Here is a 20,559-nt window from a genome sequence, read left to right as displayed (position 1 = left end):
TCCAATTGCACTTAATGATGCATCTTCGGGGCTCTATCGTGTTAGGATAGCTTCCGTTTTCTTCTCCCTAGGATGGTTCCGCCTCAATTTTTGGAGCCTTAGACTTGTTTGGTAGGAGCAGCAATTTGCATACACCAATGAAAATTGTACCTCTGTTTATATGATCTATGATAAAGAAATTACAAGTTCTCTTAACAGTGGCGTAGGATCTACAAGCTGTGAGCCACCGCTGGAATCCACAGGAAGAAAGAGGAGACATTGCAAGAAACAGGAAACTTTGTTCCAACCACCGGCCTTACTGTAACATTTGCGTCCCCTTATTCTGAACAATTCTGGCTAATAAGGAATAGCTTTGGATAAAGTGATTCAGATGACATATCCCAACTAATTGAAGAGTGAACAATATCCTCCGCGTCTGAAACAGTAGGATAGCATGACAGCCCAGTAGCTGAAAAGGTCTCTGCAAATTGGCTCATTGTGAAGGGCTGTTTCCTATCCCTTTTTCCTCTCCTTCTCCTGCTCTCCGTTATCAACCATTCCAGCAAACTGACTCAATATTATAACTATTCTCGGCCACGTTTTAGACTCAAAATACTCTTGAATCAATGCCTTCTAATGCATTTCTGAAGAAAGCATTCAATCTTCATATTATTCTAATTCTAAATCTGTAATTTAACTGGCATACCGGAACCTCTGACAGCATAATACATAACACAGGCACCTATGCTCTCTGGCGCACTCATAGTTACCATTTTTTTCACGTAGCGCTTTAGTGGCATTTAAATGGCTTCCCTAAAAACAGCTTTGATAGGAACCTTAATTTCTTTTATAATTTGGCTTCCTAGAGTGTGGCCTTTTCAAGGAGGAGTTCCCCCCCTCTACTTTATAGAAATACTGGCATTGTATAGGAAGGATCCTTAACTCAATTGGAAAGCAAATACGTTGCCTACAGACATGTCCAAGGTTTTAATCCTTGGATTCTTGGATATGTGTGTGTGTGTAAACAAAAGAAAACAAAACACCAGGATCTTTACTTGCAGGGCATTTCCCAAGGTTAGTGAAACTGCTGCCGGTCAAAATAGAGAAGATGGACCTCAAAAGACCCATCCTGTGACAGTGTGTAAGGCAGCTTTGTATATTCATAGGATACAATTTGTTTCCTCTTCTTAAATTTCGTTCAAGTTTTATATCTTTAAAAACAAAGGTTAGAAAGAATATAATCAATTTCATTTAAAATAAAGGTTATCTATGATCAGGGAAACCATATAGTTTAATATTTTATTTTGCAAAATTCTGATCTTCTTCTCCCTTTTATTTTCTAATTGCTTCTTTTAAAAAGATGCAAAGAAAGAAGATGTCTTACAGCAGCCTGCTAAGATGTAAGATCGTTCCTTGAGTCCTTACCATAACATGATCATAAATTTATTGGTTTGAACAAACCTATCCGTCCACAGCTGCTGACTTTTACTTGCACCACATATAAATGGTTTTTCGTTGTGCCATTTTTGTTTTGCTTTGTGTTTCTGGTTTGGTCGATGAGCTGAGCGTGACTTAGCGGTATTCCTAGCGTTACTCAGCTTTCCTTGCTTTCCTTGTCTTGCCAATGTATGCCTCAAAGAAGAAATGACAGAAGAGCACAAAGTAGCTGAGGTACATGAGGGAACACCAGACAATGTTGTAAACATGTGAGTGGCATTGGTCTTGTTGCATCCAGGCGAAGACCAGGTAGTTGATGATGCAGCCCACGAACATCTGTGTAATCTGCGACAAGGTGATGAACATGGCAAATTTGCGTGATACTCTGAAGCCCGCAGCCCGCAAGGCGTAATATGTGTACATGACTGCATGTACTCCATAGTTCATGGTCATAAACCAGCCACCGCCGGCCACCATGTCCTTGTAAGAGTACCAAGAATAAAGTAGTACTGTAATGTGATGATACCAATGGAGGAAGATGAGCTTCTGTTTCCTAAGAATAATAAATATTGTATCTCCTGCAGAGAGAGAGAAAAAAGAGAGAGAATAGAATAAATATGTATATTGTACGATTCACTAAAAGAATCCTTTGAAATATTACATTATTTTAAAAAGTGCATGTGTTTTTTAATCACAGAAATAAGGATTTTCTACAGAAATATTTTGAATGTAAGATCATCTTAAAATTGGCGTTAGAATCTTTAATTGTGACCCTTTGTATTTGTTTGTATAATGATATTTATCTATCTATCTATCTATCTATCTATCTATATCTATCTATCTATCTATCTATCTATCTATCTATCTATCTATCTATCTATCTATCTATCTATCTATCTATCTATTTACTTATTTATTGGATTTGTATGCCGCCCCTCTCCGTAGACTCGGGGCGGCTAACAACAATGATAAAAAACAGCATGTATCAATCCAATACTAAAACAACTAAAAACCCTTATTGTAAAACCAAACATACACACAAACATACCATGCATAAATTGTAAAGGCCTAGGGGGAAAGAATATCTCAGTTCCCCCAGGCCTGACGGCATCATAATACAAATCTCTCCCAGGCCCCAACTTTAGAATCAATTTTTATTTCTTATTAAACATTTATTATTAAAATTTTTATTTCTTAATAAGGAAAGATATCCAAGAAATAATTAAGATAAATTATTTCTCCATAAATTATTAAATATCAGTTAAATACATCTTTGTGATATACTTCTAGAATAATTATGCCTGTAATTAGCATAATCAAAATAACATATAACAATGAAGAAAATACTTATGTTCTAAATTACAATATGCTTTCTGAGATCATGTTAATGTGCTTCAATTCTGATTAGCCTTGTTTATTCTCTTCATATTTTTATAATGAAAAATTATTTTTACAGAAAACAAATTGTTCTAAATTACAATATGTTTTCTGGGATCATGTTAATGTGCTTCGACTCTGATTAACCTTGTTTATTCTCTTCCGATCTTTATAATGAAAAAAATATTTTTTATAGAAAACAAATTCCCAAAACAGTAAGGGGAAAATAATTTTAGTTACAAAATATTAGTGTATCTTAAGGCAGTATTAATATGAATTGTAAGGAAACTTTAAATCTATGTCAGTGGATTCAGCTTTCTCTTTGGATTAAACATATTTCCATCTGAGTTGTGAAGACAATGCAAGGGGAAAAATATTCCACCCTAGAAAGATTAAAAGTTGCTACACAAATCTGCTTTACATACTGTAAGTTGTTACACAAACCTGATTTTAGTGTGAAGGATATTTTAAAGGTAATTAATACTGAAAAATATAGTTCAGTGAACAGCAATGTTTTAGTCCTGAGTGTGCAATACTACTTCAATGCTGGTTCAATAATGCTGGAATTTTTAATCATAGTTGACTGTATCATAAACAGTACACATAAAAACATAGAAACATAGAAGTCTGACGGCAGAAAAAGACCTCATGGTCCATCTAGTCTGCCCTTATACTATTTCCTGTATTTTATCTTAGGATGGATATATGTTTATCCCAGGCATGTTTACATTCGGTTACTGTGGATTTACCAACCACGTCTGCTGGAAGTTTGTTCCAAGGATCTACTACTCTTTCAGTAAAATAATATTTTCTCATGTTGCTTTTGATCTTTCCCCCAACCAACTTCAGATTGTGTCCCCTTGTTCTTGTGTTCACTTTCCTATTAAAAACACTTCCCTCCTGAACCTTATTTAACCCTTTAACATATTTAAATGTTTCAATCATGTCCCCCATTTTCCTTCTGTCCTCCAGACTATACAGATTGAGTTCATTAAGTACATACACTATCTCTCTTTCCCCCCAAAACTCAATTCTACAATCTAAATTCAATATAATTTTTAAAAAGAAGTCATACTTTCCAGGCTCTCAAAAATGCAAATATATACATGTTCAACAGATTCAAATGATCCAAGAGAACTGGCTCAAGATCTACCGTAGCATTTTTAGAGAAAAAAATCCAAAATTTGTTTAATTCCTAGATAAGGCTTCCAATATTTCATTGTATTTTGGTTTGTGGTAACAAGCAAAATTAAGCTATAATCTAAGTAGCAAAATCAAAATTTATTTCCAGGGATTTAATAGGTGTGATTTTTTTCCCTTTTTTCTCCTAGTAGGTGATCTGCAACTCTTACTTATTTTGATAACAATTTTTTTAAATTTTCTATGCTGATTTCTCTCCTCTTTATTTCAATTGAGTTTTTTAACTTTTAAAATTATATTTTTACTACTGTTTATTTGGGAGTTACCTTTGAGAAACAGAATATGCAGGCCAATGCTTCAAAACTCAAATAAAGAATGATAGCAAAAGACAAGTTAGATCAGTGATTTTCAACCTTTTTTGAGCCACGGCACATTTTTTACATTTACAAAACCCTGGGGCACATTGAGGGGGGGGGGGGGGTAAAAAAAGTTTGGACAAAATCTTTTTCTCTCTTCCTCCCTTTCGCTCTATTTCTCTCTCCCTCCTTCTTTCTGTCCCTTCTTTTTTTCCTCTCTCTCTCCATCCCTCTTTCTTTCTCTTCCTTCCTTCTTTTTGCTCTTTTTCTCCCTCCCTCCCTCTGTCTTTCTCTCTCCCACCTTCCCTCCCTCTCTTTCTCTCTCTTTCTTTCTTTCTCTCTATCTCTTGCTCTCTCCCTTGCTTTCTTTCTCTCTCTTGTTCTCTTTCTCTCTCTTGCTTTCTTTCTTTCTCTCTCTCTCTTTCTTTCTCTCTTGCTTTCTCTCTCTCATTTTCTTTTTCTCTCTCTTGCTTTCTCTCTCTCTTTCTTTCTCTCTCTCTCTTGCTTGCTTTCTCTCTCTGAGCTTCGCGGCACACCTGACCATGTCTCACGGCACACTAGTGTGCCGTGGCACACTGGTTGAAAAACACTGAGTTAGATGATGTATTTTCATCAGTAATATTCCAGTCTTAAACACTTTCAAGTGGAACTACTACAGAAGTTCACTAGCAAATATGGAATTTGGAATTGGAACCATTCTAATGAGTCTCTATATAAATAAAGATTTTGGAGCAGATCAAAACAGAAATAAATCAAATGTTTCTATAAATGGTTGAAAGAGAATTATGTAAGAGTTTGCTGTAAGCAGTGGTGAACCATTCCGACCTGGGGCTAAAAAAGAACACTTATATCTAGTGACTGTGCTATAAAGCAAATTTTTATTTTATTTTATATACAGTGGTACCTCTACTTATGAACTTAACTCGTTCCGTGACCAGGTTCGTAAGTAGAAAAGTTCGTAAGAAGAAGCAATTATTCCCATAGGAATCAATGTAAAAGCGAATAATGTGTGCAAATCCATTAGGAAAATACCAAACTTTAGAAGCGAGGGGAATGGAGGGCGGGGAGGAGCAGCGAAAGGGGGTGGGTGGAGGAAGCAAGGCTAGCGGGATGCTTGGAAAGGCAGCGAAAGGGTTTCGCTGCCTCCCCAAGCACTCCGTTCTCCTTTATTCCTTCACACGCACCCTTTCGCTGCCTCTCCAAGCACTCTGTTCTCCTTTATTCCTTCACACGCACCCTTTCGCTGCCTCTCCAAGCACTCCCTTCTCCTTTCTTTCTTCACACACACCCTTTCGCTGCCTCTCCAAGCACTCTGTTCTCCTTTATTCCTTCACACGCACCCTTTCGCTGCCTCTCCAAGCACTCCCTTCTCCTTTCTTTCTTCACACGCACCCTTTCGCTGCCTCTCCAAGCCGCCCCTCCCCTTTATTCCTTCACACGCACCATTTCCCTGCCTCTCCAAGCACTCCGCTGGCCTTGCTTTATGGGATTTCAAACTTACAACATGAAAGCCATAGGGTTGCAGAACAATATTTTAAAACCACTTAAAACTTCAAGGTATTTCACATCTTTGCTTTTTTTTCCCCTTTCATTATGTCCCATGAAGTTTTTGTTTTTATTTTTATTTAAAGCCACTCACCTAATTCTGGTGCTTTACTTAGCACAAATGCATATGCCCAGAATTTGCTGACTGGTCCATTGTAAAAACTCTGGTCGCAAACTGATTGCTTCAGTCCTTTGGTCATCAATATATACACCATATAAGCACCCGTTCGAACAGCACCAAATATACTTTGTAACCGTAAAGAGAAAAACAAACAAGTCATTAACTGTAAGAAGCAATGGAGGCAAAGTTTACAGACACTATTAATGTGCAGAGTTGGTCATGATTTTTCTTTTAAAAATTTTCACTATATGAAAGAATGAGGAACAACAGAACACTTAAACATTGGCTACATAAAAGTAACAATAAATGAATCACTAATCGAGGAAGCAAGCAAGAACATATGAAAACACCCACCTTATGAACTGTGTCCCCCCCAGTGGTATTATACAAATGTTACTTATATGTTAGTTCTAGGAGAGAACCATTTCCTTCATTTTCTTTGTTACTGAATACAGTGATACATCGTCTTACAAACTCCTCGTCATACAAACTTTTTGAGATACAAACCCAGGGTTCAAGATTTTTTTGCCTCTTCTTACAAATTATTTTCACCTTACAAACCCACTGCCGCTGCTGGGATGCCCCGCCTCCGGACTTCCGTTGCCAGCGAAGCATCCATTTTTGCACTGCTGGGATTCCCCTGAGGCTCCCCTCCATGGGAAACCCCACCTCTGGGCTTCTGTGTTTTTGTGATGCTGCAGGGGAATCCCAGTAGGGGAATCCCAGCAGTGCAAAAACGGGTGCTTCACTGGCAACGGAAGTCCGGAGCTGAAGGAATAGAAGCAAGGCAGCTCAGGTCTCGCTGTGTTCGCCCTAGAACAAGGACAGAAGCACCAGCCTGAAGATGACGAGTGAGACCTCGTCGAAACATCGCCAGAAATTTCTAAATCCTACACAGGAAGAAACCCGAATATACCAAGACCGTCATACCTGTACCTGTGAAAATCTACGAATATATATATATATATATGTGTGTGTGTGTGTGTGTGTGTGTGTAGATTGTTCTGAGTTCGGGTTTTGCCCTGTGTAATGTTTTGCATGTCTATGCGACGTTTCGGTGAAATCACATTCACATATATATGAAATCACATTCACATATATATGTAGATTGTTCTGAGTTCGGGTTTTGCCCTGTGTAATGTTTTGCATGTCTATGCGACGTTTCGGTGAAATCACATTCACCATCATCATCAACTTCAGCCTGATGATGGTGAATGTGATTTCACCGAAACGTCGCATAGACATGCAAAACATTACACAGGGCAAAACCCGAACTCAGAACAATCTACATACATATACCCGTGAAAATTTACGAAAACAAATATATATATATATATATATATATATATATATATATATATATATATATATATATATATTTACCCATAAATCATCAGCTATAGTTTTTCAATTTGGTGAGGATTCAGTTTTAGTGTAGCAAAGTCAGGTGCAAAGAATCATGACCATTTGTAAGGTTGCAACATAGATTTATTAAGGTCAAGAATCTGGTCGACTAAAGTTCAGCACTAAATTGGTGCCAGATAAGGGTCAGAGCAATTCAGGAGCTATTGTACTTGGAGTGTTTCAGTGGTGGGTTCTAAATTAGATTACCACCAGTGCGCACGCATGGGACACTTCTGCACATGCCTGCATGCACAGAAGTGTCCTGTGTGGGGGGGTGGAGCCTCCCGCTGCTGTACCACTTCTAAGAACCAGTCTGAACCAGGAGCAACGCATCGCTAGAGTGCTTGTGAGAATGCAACAATTCTATGCTGATGATGCACTTATTATTATTGTTGTTGTTGTTGTTATTATTATTATTATTATTATTATTATTATTATTAATTGGATTTATATGCCGCCCCTCTCTGAAGACTCGGGGCGGCTAACAGCAATCATAAAACAGCGTACAATAATAATCCAATACTAAAAATGATTAAAAACCCATTAATATAAAAAACCAAACATACATACAGATATACCATGCATAAAATTGTAAAGGACTAGGGGGAAAGAGTATCTCAATTCCCCCATGCCTGGCAGCAGAGGTGGGTTTTAAGTAGCTTACGAAAGGCAAGGAGGGTGGGGGCAATTCTAATCTCTGGGGCGAGTTGGTTCCAGAGGGCCGGGGCCGCCACAGAGAAGGCTCTTCCCCTGGGTCCCGCCAAGCGGCATTGTTTAGTTGACGGGACCCGGAGAAGACCCACTCTGTGGGACCTAACTAGTCGCTGGGATTCGTGCAGCAGAAGGTGGTCCCTGAGATAATTCCCAGCCATAGCACCGGTACTGTTTTCCCACAAGTAAGGCCTCATCATCTTGTTATTGTATTTATGTAAGAGTTAACACCCTGATTAAACAACCTTAGATAAAAGAGATAATTCTATATCAATAGCAATATTCCAAGCAATTTTATTGCATACATTGAGATGTGAAAGAGCAAAGGAAATGCCGCACATATACCATTTCTGTACAATTTCAATGCAATTTCTGTAATGAATCCAACATTATAAACGAAGCTATGTCTCTTAATCTTATTATTGCAATGATAAAAAAATCAATAACTTTACATTAGCCTCTTTTTTTCTTTCTTTTTAATAAGAACCATCCATCATCCAAGGCTATTCCAGAGATAATCTGAGCCCTGAAGCAAGATTGGAAAAGCCTAGACAATTCGTTTCATCCAAGAATGCAGGGCATGGTGAGTAACTTGCAGATCGTTTACAATTTGGTAATCATTAATTAAATTTCAACATTTCATAGTATATATTTGGTTCTGCGTGAATTTTTTGGAGACTTCATTGCATGTATGAAAGCATATTTTAAATAAGTCAATCATTCAAATTTATATTGCTCATGGAGATGGGCCTACACAGAAACAATAATGTTAACAATTTCATTAAAATAGAAATAAAAAGTCACATTGGTAGAATAAAATCAGGTAAAGATAAAGTTATTAATGTAAAATTAGTGTATGGGAATTAAAGTGGAAAAGGATCTTATAAAAGTACAACTAATTTTACAATTAATAATCAGGAGTCCCCAAATTTGCCATGATAATCTTCACTTTAGAATGTAGAAGATGTGACATGTGAGTTGTTTCATAATGCAAGTTGAAAATTTCACAACCTTGTTGGTTTCCAGTTTCTTATGAGGACAATTTAAAGTCCAGGCAGCTTACTTAAAATCTGAAGCAGCTGCTAATTGTTACCACATGGCATGTGATATGTGACCACAAGGGTATTTTAGCAGTACTTATAAAACTTTAGAAACATGAAACTGAAGGGATCTCATTTTTCTATTTACCTGCTAATATAACCAAGGAAAAAACAAAAGAAGACCAGAACACGTCCTCTCTAGCAGTCTACAACCAGATAAGCAGGGATTAATACCATTCAAACAATCAGGCAGAGCACAATGCCCTAATCAAAGAACTACCATGGAGAAAACTACACATCCACCAATACTTGCAGATCAAGCTACTGTATATAAACAGGCAGAAAATACCACTCTCACTAGTACTGATTATGTTATCGAATTGGGTAACAAAATGTCTGCCAGCAAACTATTTATTTATTTTTATTTATTTATTTTGTCCAATACACAATGAGGGTTTTAGTGGGTGTATATCTATATACACATAGTAAAATACATGATGAAGGTTATAGAGGAGATACTCATAGTAAAATATATCTAAGAAATAATAGAAAAGAAGGTATAGTAATAGAACATATCAATGAAAGAATAGAAGAAGAGATATAGGAATACAGTGTTCCCTCGATTTTCGCGGGTTCGAACTTCGCGAATAGCCTATACCACGGTTTAAAAAAAAAAATTAATTAAAAAATACTTCGCAGTTTTTTCCCTATACCACGGTTTTTTCCATCCGATGATGTCATACTTCATCGCCAAACTAATAATTTTTGCAAATAAATAACCAAAAAAATAATTATTGTTAATAAATAATTATGTTTATAAATATCAGGATCACTAAGTGCCTTATTCAATGATGAGTACCAGTAATAATGGTGAGTAAATGGTTGTTAAGGGAATGGGAAATGGTAATTTAGGGGTTTAAAGCGTTAAGGGATGGCTTGTGATACTGTCCATAGCCAAAAATGGTGTATTTACTTCCGCATCTCTACTTTGCGGAAATTCGACTTTTGTGGGCGGTCTCGGAACGCATCCCCCACGGAAATTGAGGGAACACTGTAGAAGAAAGGTATAGGAGATATAGGAGATATAGGAGAGCAATAGGACAGGGGACGGAAGGCACTCTAGTGCACTTGTATTCGCCCCTTACTGACCTCTTAGGAATCTGGAGAGGTCAACCGTGGATAATCTAAGGGTAAAGTGTTGGGGGTTTGGGGATGACACTATGGAGTCCGGTAATGAGTTCCACGCTTCAACAACTCTGTTACTGAAGCCATATTTTTTACAGTTAAGTTTGGAGCGGTTAATATTAAGTTTAAATTTGTTGTGTGGTCTTGTGTTGTTGTGGTTGAAGCTGAAGTAGTCACCGACAGGCAGGACGTTGCAGCATATGATCTTGTGGGCAATACTTAGATCTTGTTTAATAACTACCAAGGTCAGAGAATACCGAGGGCTCCACAATGATTCTAAATGCACCAATTATATCAGTAGTTCTCAACCCAGGAGTCAGGACACCTTTTGGGGTCAAACGACCATTTCACAGGGGTCACCTAAGACCATGGGAAAAGACAAATTTCCCATGGTTTTAGGAACTAAAGCTTCTATTCTGACGCCTTGGAACATATTTTTACAATCCGATCAGGCATTTACAGTGGAGATGTCCCTATAACCTTCCTGCCGATCAGCTTAAAGCTCTGTTGGGAGAATTGGGGCTAGACTTATGGTTGGGGGTCACCACAACATGAGGAACTGTATGAAGTGGTTGTGGCATTAGAAAGATTGAAAACCACTGAATTATATGGTGCATTTAGGGTAAACCTGAAGCTCATATAATACTGGTTTCATATTTTACAAAGTGCTAAAAAGGACCCTGTTTGTTTTTCAAGCTGAGCTATGTCCTGGATTTGATGGAAATGCTATTTTTAAAAAAGCAAACTAATAAGTTACTATTTGAGTACCTATGTTCTCAATAATGACATCTATAATCTATGAAGTAAAATGCATTCAGGTTGTTGCTACCTGTCTATGAGCTTCATAGACAGGTAACAATGGCGTGAATGCATTTTTGTAATAAAGTAAATATACTTATTTATACAGTATTTGCCTCCACTGATCTAAGTCTTAGTTTGGTGAAAAATGATAGGAAATCTAATAAATGTCACAATGAATAAACAAAAGGATAAAGAGACAGTAGTAAGGAAGTTAAAAACAACTAAATAAAACCAACCGTATTCCTGTTCTAAAGTCTCCTTGAAGACTAAGAAATACAGTAATACCTCGTCTTACGAACCTAATTGGTTCCAAGGGAAGGTTCGTAAGACGAAAGGTTCGTAAGGCGAAACATTGTTTCCCATAGGAAACAATGTAAAGTCAATTAATCCGTGCAATGGAAAAAAACCCCCGCAAAAAAATGCTGCCGCCCGGCTGTCACCTTTTGAAACAGCCGGGGTGCTTCCCAGCATCCTCCTGAACCCGAACGCCAAATCCGAACTTCCAGGTTCGGCATTCGGGAGGCCACCGAGAAGCCCTCCGGCTGTTTTAAAAGGTGACAGCCGGGCAGCGGGGCTTCTTGGTGGCCTCCCGAATGCCGAACCCAGAAGTTCGGCAAAAGTTCGGGTTCGGGAGGCCGCTGAGAAACCCCGCCGCCCGTCTGTCACCTTTTAAAACAGTCGGGGGGCTTCCCAGCGTCCTCCTGAACCCGAACGCCAAACCCGAACTTCCGGTCTCGGCGTTTGGGAGGCCGCTGAGAAGCCCCCTGGCTGTTTTAAAAGGTGACAGCGGGGCATCCCAGCGGCCTCCCAAATGCCGAACCCAGAAGTTAGGCAAAAGAAGAGGCAAACATTTTCTGAACCCCGGGTTCGTATCTCGGGTTGTTTGTAAGACGAGGGGTTCGTGTCATGAGGTACCACTGTACCTCATTTCTTTTCAAACTAGAGGTCCAAAGTGAAAACAACCTCAAAAAGAATCTGAGAAGTTAGTGTGGATCTTGAAATGATTTGCTGCCAAAACAACAGTTGGTTGAGAGTACCACGTGAGTGCAAAGAACATCTCAATCAGGTCATTCATCGTCATCTACCCAGCCAAAAAAACAAATTGTTACAAAAGATTGAAATAGCTACTACAATTACAAGGCAATGTTCCAAATAAAGAGCTTATTCTTAGGATCAGCTGATGCTACCTCCAGAGAATTGGGCAAGGATAACTTCAATAGGGATCAGACCAGTGTAACATCATGGATTATGTCAGCATAGTAGCGACATTAAAGTGCAGCTTCATTAATATTTGGGAAGACTCCATTAACTCTTGCACTAATCTGCTTTGTAGGAATAAAACTGGGCCGATACCATTGCATGCCACTTTAGACTCCAAGGGGAAGACAGAAAAACAAACAGATAAATAAAAGAATGCAAATAACATTTTTAATTTGTTGTGGTTAGCTCTGGCCCAGCTCCTGCCCCAAGGACTGTGGATGTGGGGGAGACATCCACATGCTGCAGGCCTGTTTTGCTCCCGGTGGAATCTGCTGATAAAGGCTCCTCTGACCAAGAAGACATGTGTGACAGGGAGGAGGAGAGTGTGGCAGACAGCTCAGAAGGAGATCAATTATCTAGCTCCTCCTTGGATTCGCAACAAGAGTTAATGATACAGCCACACATGCGGAGAGCGATGCATAGGCAACAACAACTGAGAGATTATTATCAAAGAAAATGAGGCCACCTGTGGTTGGGTGGGGATGTGATAATTAGTGAGGCTGCTATAAATAGCAGCCTGTGGGTTTGGCCATTGTGGAGGATTATCTGATTGTTGTGTTTCGTGCCTGCTTTGCTGACTTTGACCTTTGTGTGCTGATTTCCCCCCGCTTTGAAACTAAACCAGAGCAAAGTATGTTTCACTTTGTGAAAAAAGGACTGTGAATTGCCTCACAGCTGCAAGCTAAGTATCACAGAACTGATAAGGGACTTGTACAAATTACCAGTTTGTTTGGAGACGAGTGCTCTTTGCTATCATTATTGTTAAATATGCATTGAAGCAATGTAAACAAGTTGAATGTGGATTAAGGGTTCTGATTGGTTGAAACAATGACAGTTGAGTTTAGGCGGGAAAGTAAAAGTATATAAGGAGCGTTCTGACACTGTTACAGTCAGTCGCGTTCTGAGCTGAAGTCACTTTCCAAAAAGAGCTTTCTCCTGCTGAGCCAAATAAAGAATTTAAAAGAACCGACTGCCTCAGTCTTCTTCACTGGCGACGAAGAACGGTCGAACCTACGATCCTTCACCATGGACAGCCTGCCTGTCGGACGAGCTCCCGATCCCTTCGACCCAGAAAAGTCCACTTGGGACGACTACAAAGCAAAATTCGAGATCTTCCTTGAAGCTGCGGGAATGAAAGACGCTGACAGCGGCAGAAAAAGAGCCATTTTTTCTCAATTATTGCGGCTCCGAAGTCTACGACTTAGCCCAGACACTGACAGACCCGCTGCCGGCGAACTCCGTGACATGGAGCAATTTGACGTCCAAACTCGCCTCCCACTTCAAGCCGACCAAACCGGCCATCGTATATCGGCACCAGTTAGTCTTCTTCAATTATCCTAAATCAAAATATTTACAACAATAATGATGATGATGATTGTCTTTGAGTCAATCCTGAACAACATTTTTAGAACTGATATGCCTTGCCTTTTTCCTTAAGTCTGGTGCACCAAACATAGAAACATAGAAGACTGACGGCAGAAAAAGACCCCATGGTCCATCTAGTCTGCCCTTATACTATTTCCTGTATTTTATCTTAGGATGTATGTATGTTTATCCCAGGCATGTTTAAATTCAGTTACTGTGGATTTACCAACCACGTCTGCTGGAAGTTTGTTCCAAGGATCTACTACTCTTTCAGTAAAATAATATTTTCTCATGTTGCTTTTGATCTTTCCCCCAACTAACTTCAGATTATGTCCCCTTGTTCTTGTGTTCACTTTCCTATTAAAAACACTTCCCTCCTGGACCTTATTTAACCCTTTAACATATTTAAATATTTCGATCATGTCCCCCCTTTTCCTTCTGTCCTCCAGACTATACAGATTGAGTTCATGAAGTCTTTCCTGATACGTTTTATGCTTAAGACCTTCCACCATTCTTGTAGCCCGTCTTTGGACCCGTTCAATTTTGTCAATATCTTTTTGTAGGTGAAGTCTCCAGAACTGAACACAGTATTCCAAATGTGGTCTCACCAGCGCTCTATATAAGGGGATCACACTCTCCCTCTTCCTGCTTGTTATACCTCTAGCTATGCAGCCAAGCATCCTACTTGCTTTTCCTACCGCCCGACCACACTGCTCACCCATTTTGAGACTGTCAGAAATCACTACCCCTAAATCCTTCTCTTCTGAAGTTTTTGCTAACACAGAACTGCCAATGCAATACTCTCATACACATTACAACTGTCAGAAAACTTTTAGACATGTAAGAGAAACCTAGAAATCTTACATTTCCATGCTCATGACGAAGCATGCTCGAACGCAAGAAAGCTTAGACCTTTTCATAAAATTTGTTAGGTTGGAAAAAAAGTGCTACTAGACTCTTCTTGTTTCCGACTACTAACAATCTCTCCATCTACAGTGCATTTCTGTAGGATTAAGCAGCATTTATTTATTTATTATTTGGATTTGTATGCCGCCCCTCTCCGAAGACTCGCTTCCAAGGTGAGTTAATTTGAGTAGACAAGTACAAGATTGCAAGGTAAACAGATCAAATCCACAATTTAAAGACGGTGAAAATAATATTGTACTTACTTCCTCAGATGCTTCTTAATCCTGAGCCAATCCTCACATGCTTTAACGAAGCTTGAAAGGACATACATCTTTCAGGAGGACAGTTTGTTTTTATTTATCTACAAAATTTGTATAGCCACCCATTTTAAAGCGTAACTTTAGAAGCACCCATTTGGAACATAGCGGTAGATCAGGGCTGTCAAACTCCCAGTTCATGGGTCATTTGCATCACACACTGGGCACAACCACACTTGGTTTAGCGAAGGGGGGAAAGCCCCAATACGTCATGTGATGCTGCCGTGATGATGTGAGTTTGACACCCCTGCTGTAGCGAATAAGGCCCAAAGTAGTAAAATAAAACATTCATAAAACAAAGGACACTCCGCCCCCCCCTCGAAGTGCCATACTGTTGTGGTTGGCTCTGGCCCAGCTCCTGCCCCAGGGAATGGGGAGGTAGATGCAGGGGAAACTTCAACATGTCATAGGCCTGTGTTATTGCCGACAGAATCAGTTCAGAGTTTAGTTTCCTCGGACGAAGAAGAAGAAGATGGGAGTGACTCGGCAGAGGAGGGCTTGGCACACAGCCAAGGCAGTCAATCTTCCTTATCTTCTATTGCTTCAGATGATGACATGTTGGACCCATGCAAGCGCAGAATTATGCGTAGAAGAGACCAAGTAAGAACATATTACAGGAAATAAGGGAGGCCACCTGTGTTTGGGTGGGGCTCCAGTAATTAGGGCTGCTGCTATAAATAGCAGCATGTGGGTTTGGCCATTGTGGAAGAATATCTGTTGCAGTTTCGTCAGGAATCTTGTGTGCTGGACTTTGTTGCTTTTTCACGCCTTTGAAACCAAAGCAGAGCAACGTGTGTGTGTGTGTGTTTCTGTTGTGGTTAGCTCTGGCCCAGCTCCTGCCCCAAGGACTATGGATGTGGGGGAGACATCCACATGCTGCAGGCCTGTTTTGCCCCCGGTGGAATCTGCTGATGAAGGCTCCTCTGACCAAGAAGACATGAGTGACAGGGAGGAGGAGAGTGTGGCAGACAGCTTAGAAGGAGATCAATTATCTAGCTCCTCCTTGGATTCGGAACAAGAGTTAATGATACAGCCACGCATGCGGAGAGCGATGCATAGGCAACAACAACTGAGAGATTATTATCAAAGAAAATGAGGCCACCTGTGGTTGGGTGGGGGTGTGGTGATTAGTGAGGCTGCTATAAATAGCAGCCTGTGGGTTTGGCCATTGTGGAGGATTATCTGATCATTGTGTTTCGTGACTGCTTTACTGACTTTGACCTTTTGTGTGCTGATTTTTCCCCACTTTGAAACTAAACCAGAGCAAAGTGTGTTTCACTTTGTGAAAGAAGAAGGACTGTGAATTGCCTCACAGCTGCAAGCTAAGTATCACAGAACTGATAAGGGACTTGTACAAATTACCAGTTTGTTTGGAGACGAGTGCTCTTTGCTATACCAAAAGAGGGCTTAGGTTAAGGGAATTTTCATTATAAAGAACATTGTTTTGAATTTTCAAACGTGTGTGTGTCTGAAATTTGTACCTGTGAATTTTTGGGAGGAGTCTACCAGAGAGCCCGACAGAACAGTTTCATTTCGTTGGAAGAAGAAGGGGTGTGAAGTTTCTCCAAAGCTGCTGGCTAAGTACTTAATGACTGCTTAAGGGAAATTGTACACGACTACCCGGTTGTTTTGGGAAGAGTGCTCTTTGCAATACAAAAAGAGTGCCTAGTTTATTTTGACTTTTGTGATAAAGAACATTGTTTGAATTTTCAAACGTGTGTGTGTCTGAAATTTGTACCCTTGAATTTTCGGGAGGCTCCTATCAGAGAGCCCGGCAGAACACATGCCCATTGTCCTGTGATGCCATAACATGACATCACAGGGTCCCATTTCAATCCAGCCTAACACATGGGTGAATAATTGGCCAGATAACTGCGAAAGGGATGCCTCACAGGATATGGACTATTACAGAAAAGGCAGTTCACACCATGCAATTATGGTATATATATATATATATATTATAAAACACATCGGCTGGGAATTCTGAGAATTGAAAATTCTTTGTCTCCAAGGCCTCCTGCTTGTAAGAATCCTGACGTTTGTGAAAAATTATTTTTTAAAATATTTTCCTTATTTAGACCAAGTTAGTAATTTAAATATGAATAGCTTCTTCCAAAAAGTAGCTTACCTGAAAACTGCGAGGCTCAAAGACCACAAAACTAATGGTTTTCTTAGTTCAAATTTTGCTCTTTTGTTCATTAGATGCCGACCGCCGAATATAAAGGCAGCATATAGAGCAGAAAACAGGAAAGATTTTTTCCTAAAAAAAAGAAAAATGGAATAAACCTCAATCACAAAATGCTATTTGATCAGCCATGTGCAAATCTTCTACCGATATATGAAGAATGTGACACAGAAAAAAGCATTCAAGTTATTGCTACTCATATATGAGGGTTTTTTTTCAGTCTTTCAAAACAGAATATTGAATGCAAATTAAGCACTCTGTGCAATAAACTCAAAATATAATTATAAAGTGCAACCCAGTTAAAATTACTCTGTAATCTTGTTGTATTCTTCATAATAATCCAGTATTCTGACATAAGGCATAATGTATTTCTTTGGTTTGGATTCAGCATATTGGGTAAACGCAGCCAATCATGATTAAATAATGATTCAACATGCCATATGAGCTTGCAAGTAGGTAACGGAAATATAGAAAAACGAATTAAATCATACCACTATGTTACCTCTGAACTGGACCAGCATTTTCACTGAAAGTATTTTTGGTATACAGTAGTACCTCTAGATACGAGCTGCTCCACATGTGAGTATTCCAAGTTACGAGCCATGATGCGAGCAAAATTTCTGTTCAACACCCGAGCTCAAATTTGGGATACGAGCCGAGCTTCCACTAGGTGGCGCAAGAATCTCCTTGCTTCCAGTTATCTCGGGCCGAAAAACAAAGTCTAAAGGCATTCGTTCGAGATGCGAGTTGATCGACTTACGAGCTCAGGTCTGGAACGAATTAAACTCGTATGATGAGGTACCACTGTATTTTAATGAGATGGGATTTTTGATTAGTATTAAGAGAAGGAAACAGACCAGCCTATGCCTATCTATATCTGTATCACCTATATAAGAGTTATCCAATCATTTCGGTTTTGCAGACAAGCAGAGAAGGGAGGGATGATTCCACACAAGCAGTGGGCAAGCCACATGTGCAGCAGTCATGGCCACCTGCCATTTGCACAAATGGTGTGCATGTTCACACGCTCACCTGCTACTCCCATAAGTGGGAATACATGTGCTTGCCTGTTACTTCCATGACCTGTTTCCGAATGGCTCAAGAACCAGTAGTGAGCCACGGCCTAGGAGTTGGGGACCTCTGTCCTACCATATTTTTGGAGCATAAGACACACCTTTTTCCTCCCTAAAAGAAGCTTAAAATTCAGGTGTGTCTTATATTCTGAATGTAGCTTTTTTCAAAGCTTTTTCTCCAGCCCTAACTAGGTGCCAACAATCTTTCCAGCTTTTACCTTGCAGGTTCTTTCATTGTTACTCTCTGCGAAGAATGTTTTCCAAGCCCTAAGTCTTTCCGGTGTTTCCTTCATTGCTCTAACATGCTCCAAATAAGTTTTTTTCCAGCCCTAACCAAGTGCTAACAATGTTCCCAGCTCTTACTGGCTTGCAAGCTCTTTCACTGTTACTCTCTGTGAAGAACATTTTCCAAGCCCTAAGTCTTTCCAGAGTTTTCTTCATTGCTCTAACTTGCTCCAAATAAGTTTTTTTCCAGCCCTAACCAGGTGCTAACAATGTTCCCAGCTCTTACCAGCTTGCAAACTCTTTCATTGTACTCTCTGTGAAGAATATTTTCCAAGCCCTAAGTCTTTCCAGGGTTTTCTTCATTGCTCTAACTTGCTCCAAATAAGTTTCTTTCCAGCCCTAACCAGGTGCTAACAATGTTCCCAGCTCTTACCAGCTTGCAAACTCTTTCATTGTACTCTCTGTGAAGAATATTTTCCAAGCCCTAAGTCTTTCCAGGGTTTTCTTCATTGCTCTATCTTATTCCAAATGTTTATTTCCAGGTGCTAATGACGTCCCCAGTTCTTACATAGAAACATAGAAGACTGACAGCAGAAAAAGACCTCATGGTCCATCTAGTCTGCCCTTATACTATTTCCTGTATTTTATCTTACAATGGATATATGTTTATCCCAGGCATGTTTAAATTCAGTTACTGTGGATTTACCAACAACGTCTGCTGGAAGTTTGTTCCAAGGATCTACTACTCTTTCAGTGAAATAATATTTTCTCACGTTGCTTTTGATCTTTCTCCCAACTAACTTCAGATTGTGTCCCCTTGTTCTTGTGTTCACTTTCCTATTAAAAACACTTCCCTCATGAACCTTATTTAACCCTTACTGGCTTGCAAGCTCTTTCATTGTTACTCTCTCCGAATAAAGTTTTTTTAAAGCCCTAACTAGGGGATAAAATAATGTGCTGAAACTGACCAGACTAAGGAAGCTAGCCAGATGAATACCTGGTAGGCAGATTCTTTTCTCTATTTTCTTCCCTAAAAACTAATGTGCGTCTTATACTCCGGTGCTTCTTATACTCCAAAAATATGGTATATCAATATTGGGAAATAGCCTACAAGCGTTAATTGGAATGTGGAATACTACTTTATGCATTTCAGTGCTTCCAGATATTCCTAAAAATATTATAATGGTGACTGCACCTCAGCTTCAGGAACAGAAATTTCCGGTGACATATTCCCAAAAAATTCATTTAGTTGGAAAACAGAAAATTATCTAGCTGTCACCTTACAGAAAAGTAAACAGTTTCGTAGTTGAAATCCTTCAACAGAACATTGAATCCAGAAGCAGATGCCTTGCTGAACTGCCAAGGTGCATTTTAACCTTATATCTTCTTTTCTCCATGGTTATTTTACACATTACTTATGAAGGACAAATAAAAATAGTTTCCTTCACACTGAGTTTGGTTTCTGTTGCTGACTGCAGGGGTATATCTCTATAGGGGTTTTGGCAATAACACAGAACTAGTTTGTCATTATTTTTTTCCTACCCTTTCCTCCTTATAAACTATAGTGCATAAGTGCACCAGCGTGCCTTCCATCCCCTGTCCTATCCATCTATCTATTAATCTATCTATCTATCCATCCATCCATCCATCCATCCATTAATCTACCCATCCATCCATCCATCCATCCATCTATCTATTAATCTATCTATCCATCCATCCATCCATCCATCCATCCATCCATCCATCCATCCATCCATCTATTTGCATATAAATAAATGCTAATGGTCTCCATCAAAATACTAATCAAACCAGCTGTGTTTATCTATCTCAGGTCTACATTGTTGGACTAGCATTCTCCTCTATCATGCTTATGAAGGAGATAGACAGAGAAACAGACAGACAGACAAACAAACAAACATCTTGGACGTGTTGTAATTCAACCCCTTGCTCAAGCAGGAGACATTTTAAACAAATGGTTGTCCTATTTCTTCTTGATAACATCCAACGATGGAACACCCACAACTTCTGAGAGCAAGCCATTCAACTGATTAATTGTTCTAACTGTCAGGAAATTCCTTCTTATTTCTAGGTTGGTTCTTCTGCTTGATTAGTTTGCATCCATTGCTTCTTGT

General features: G+C 39.4%; 1 protein-coding gene across 1 annotated transcript in view; it reads right to left on the bottom strand.

Moving 5' to 3' along the window:
* Positions 1 to 1,254: 1,254 nt before the first annotated feature.
* ELOVL6 (ELOVL fatty acid elongase 6) overlaps positions 1,255 to 20,559 on the bottom strand; it is an 89,628-nt gene continuing 70,323 nt past the window's right edge. Inside the window, exons 2-4 of the mRNA XM_070756669.1 lie at positions 17,073 to 17,204; positions 5,929 to 6,080; positions 1,255 to 1,994 (exon numbers count right to left, since the gene is read on the bottom strand). Coding sequence (XP_070612770.1) covers positions 1,570 to 1,994; positions 5,929 to 6,080; positions 17,073 to 17,204 — 709 coding nt within the window. The 3' untranslated portion in view covers positions 1,255 to 1,569. The remainder of the gene's footprint in view (positions 1,995 to 5,928; positions 6,081 to 17,072; positions 17,205 to 20,559) is intronic.

Source organism: Erythrolamprus reginae, chromosome 7 (genome assembly GCF_031021105.1).
Source record: "Erythrolamprus reginae isolate rEryReg1 chromosome 7, rEryReg1.hap1, whole genome shotgun sequence".
NCBI lineage: Eukaryota > Metazoa > Chordata > Lepidosauria > Squamata > Dipsadidae > Erythrolamprus > Erythrolamprus reginae.
This window is presented reverse-complemented; position numbering and strand designations above follow the sequence as displayed.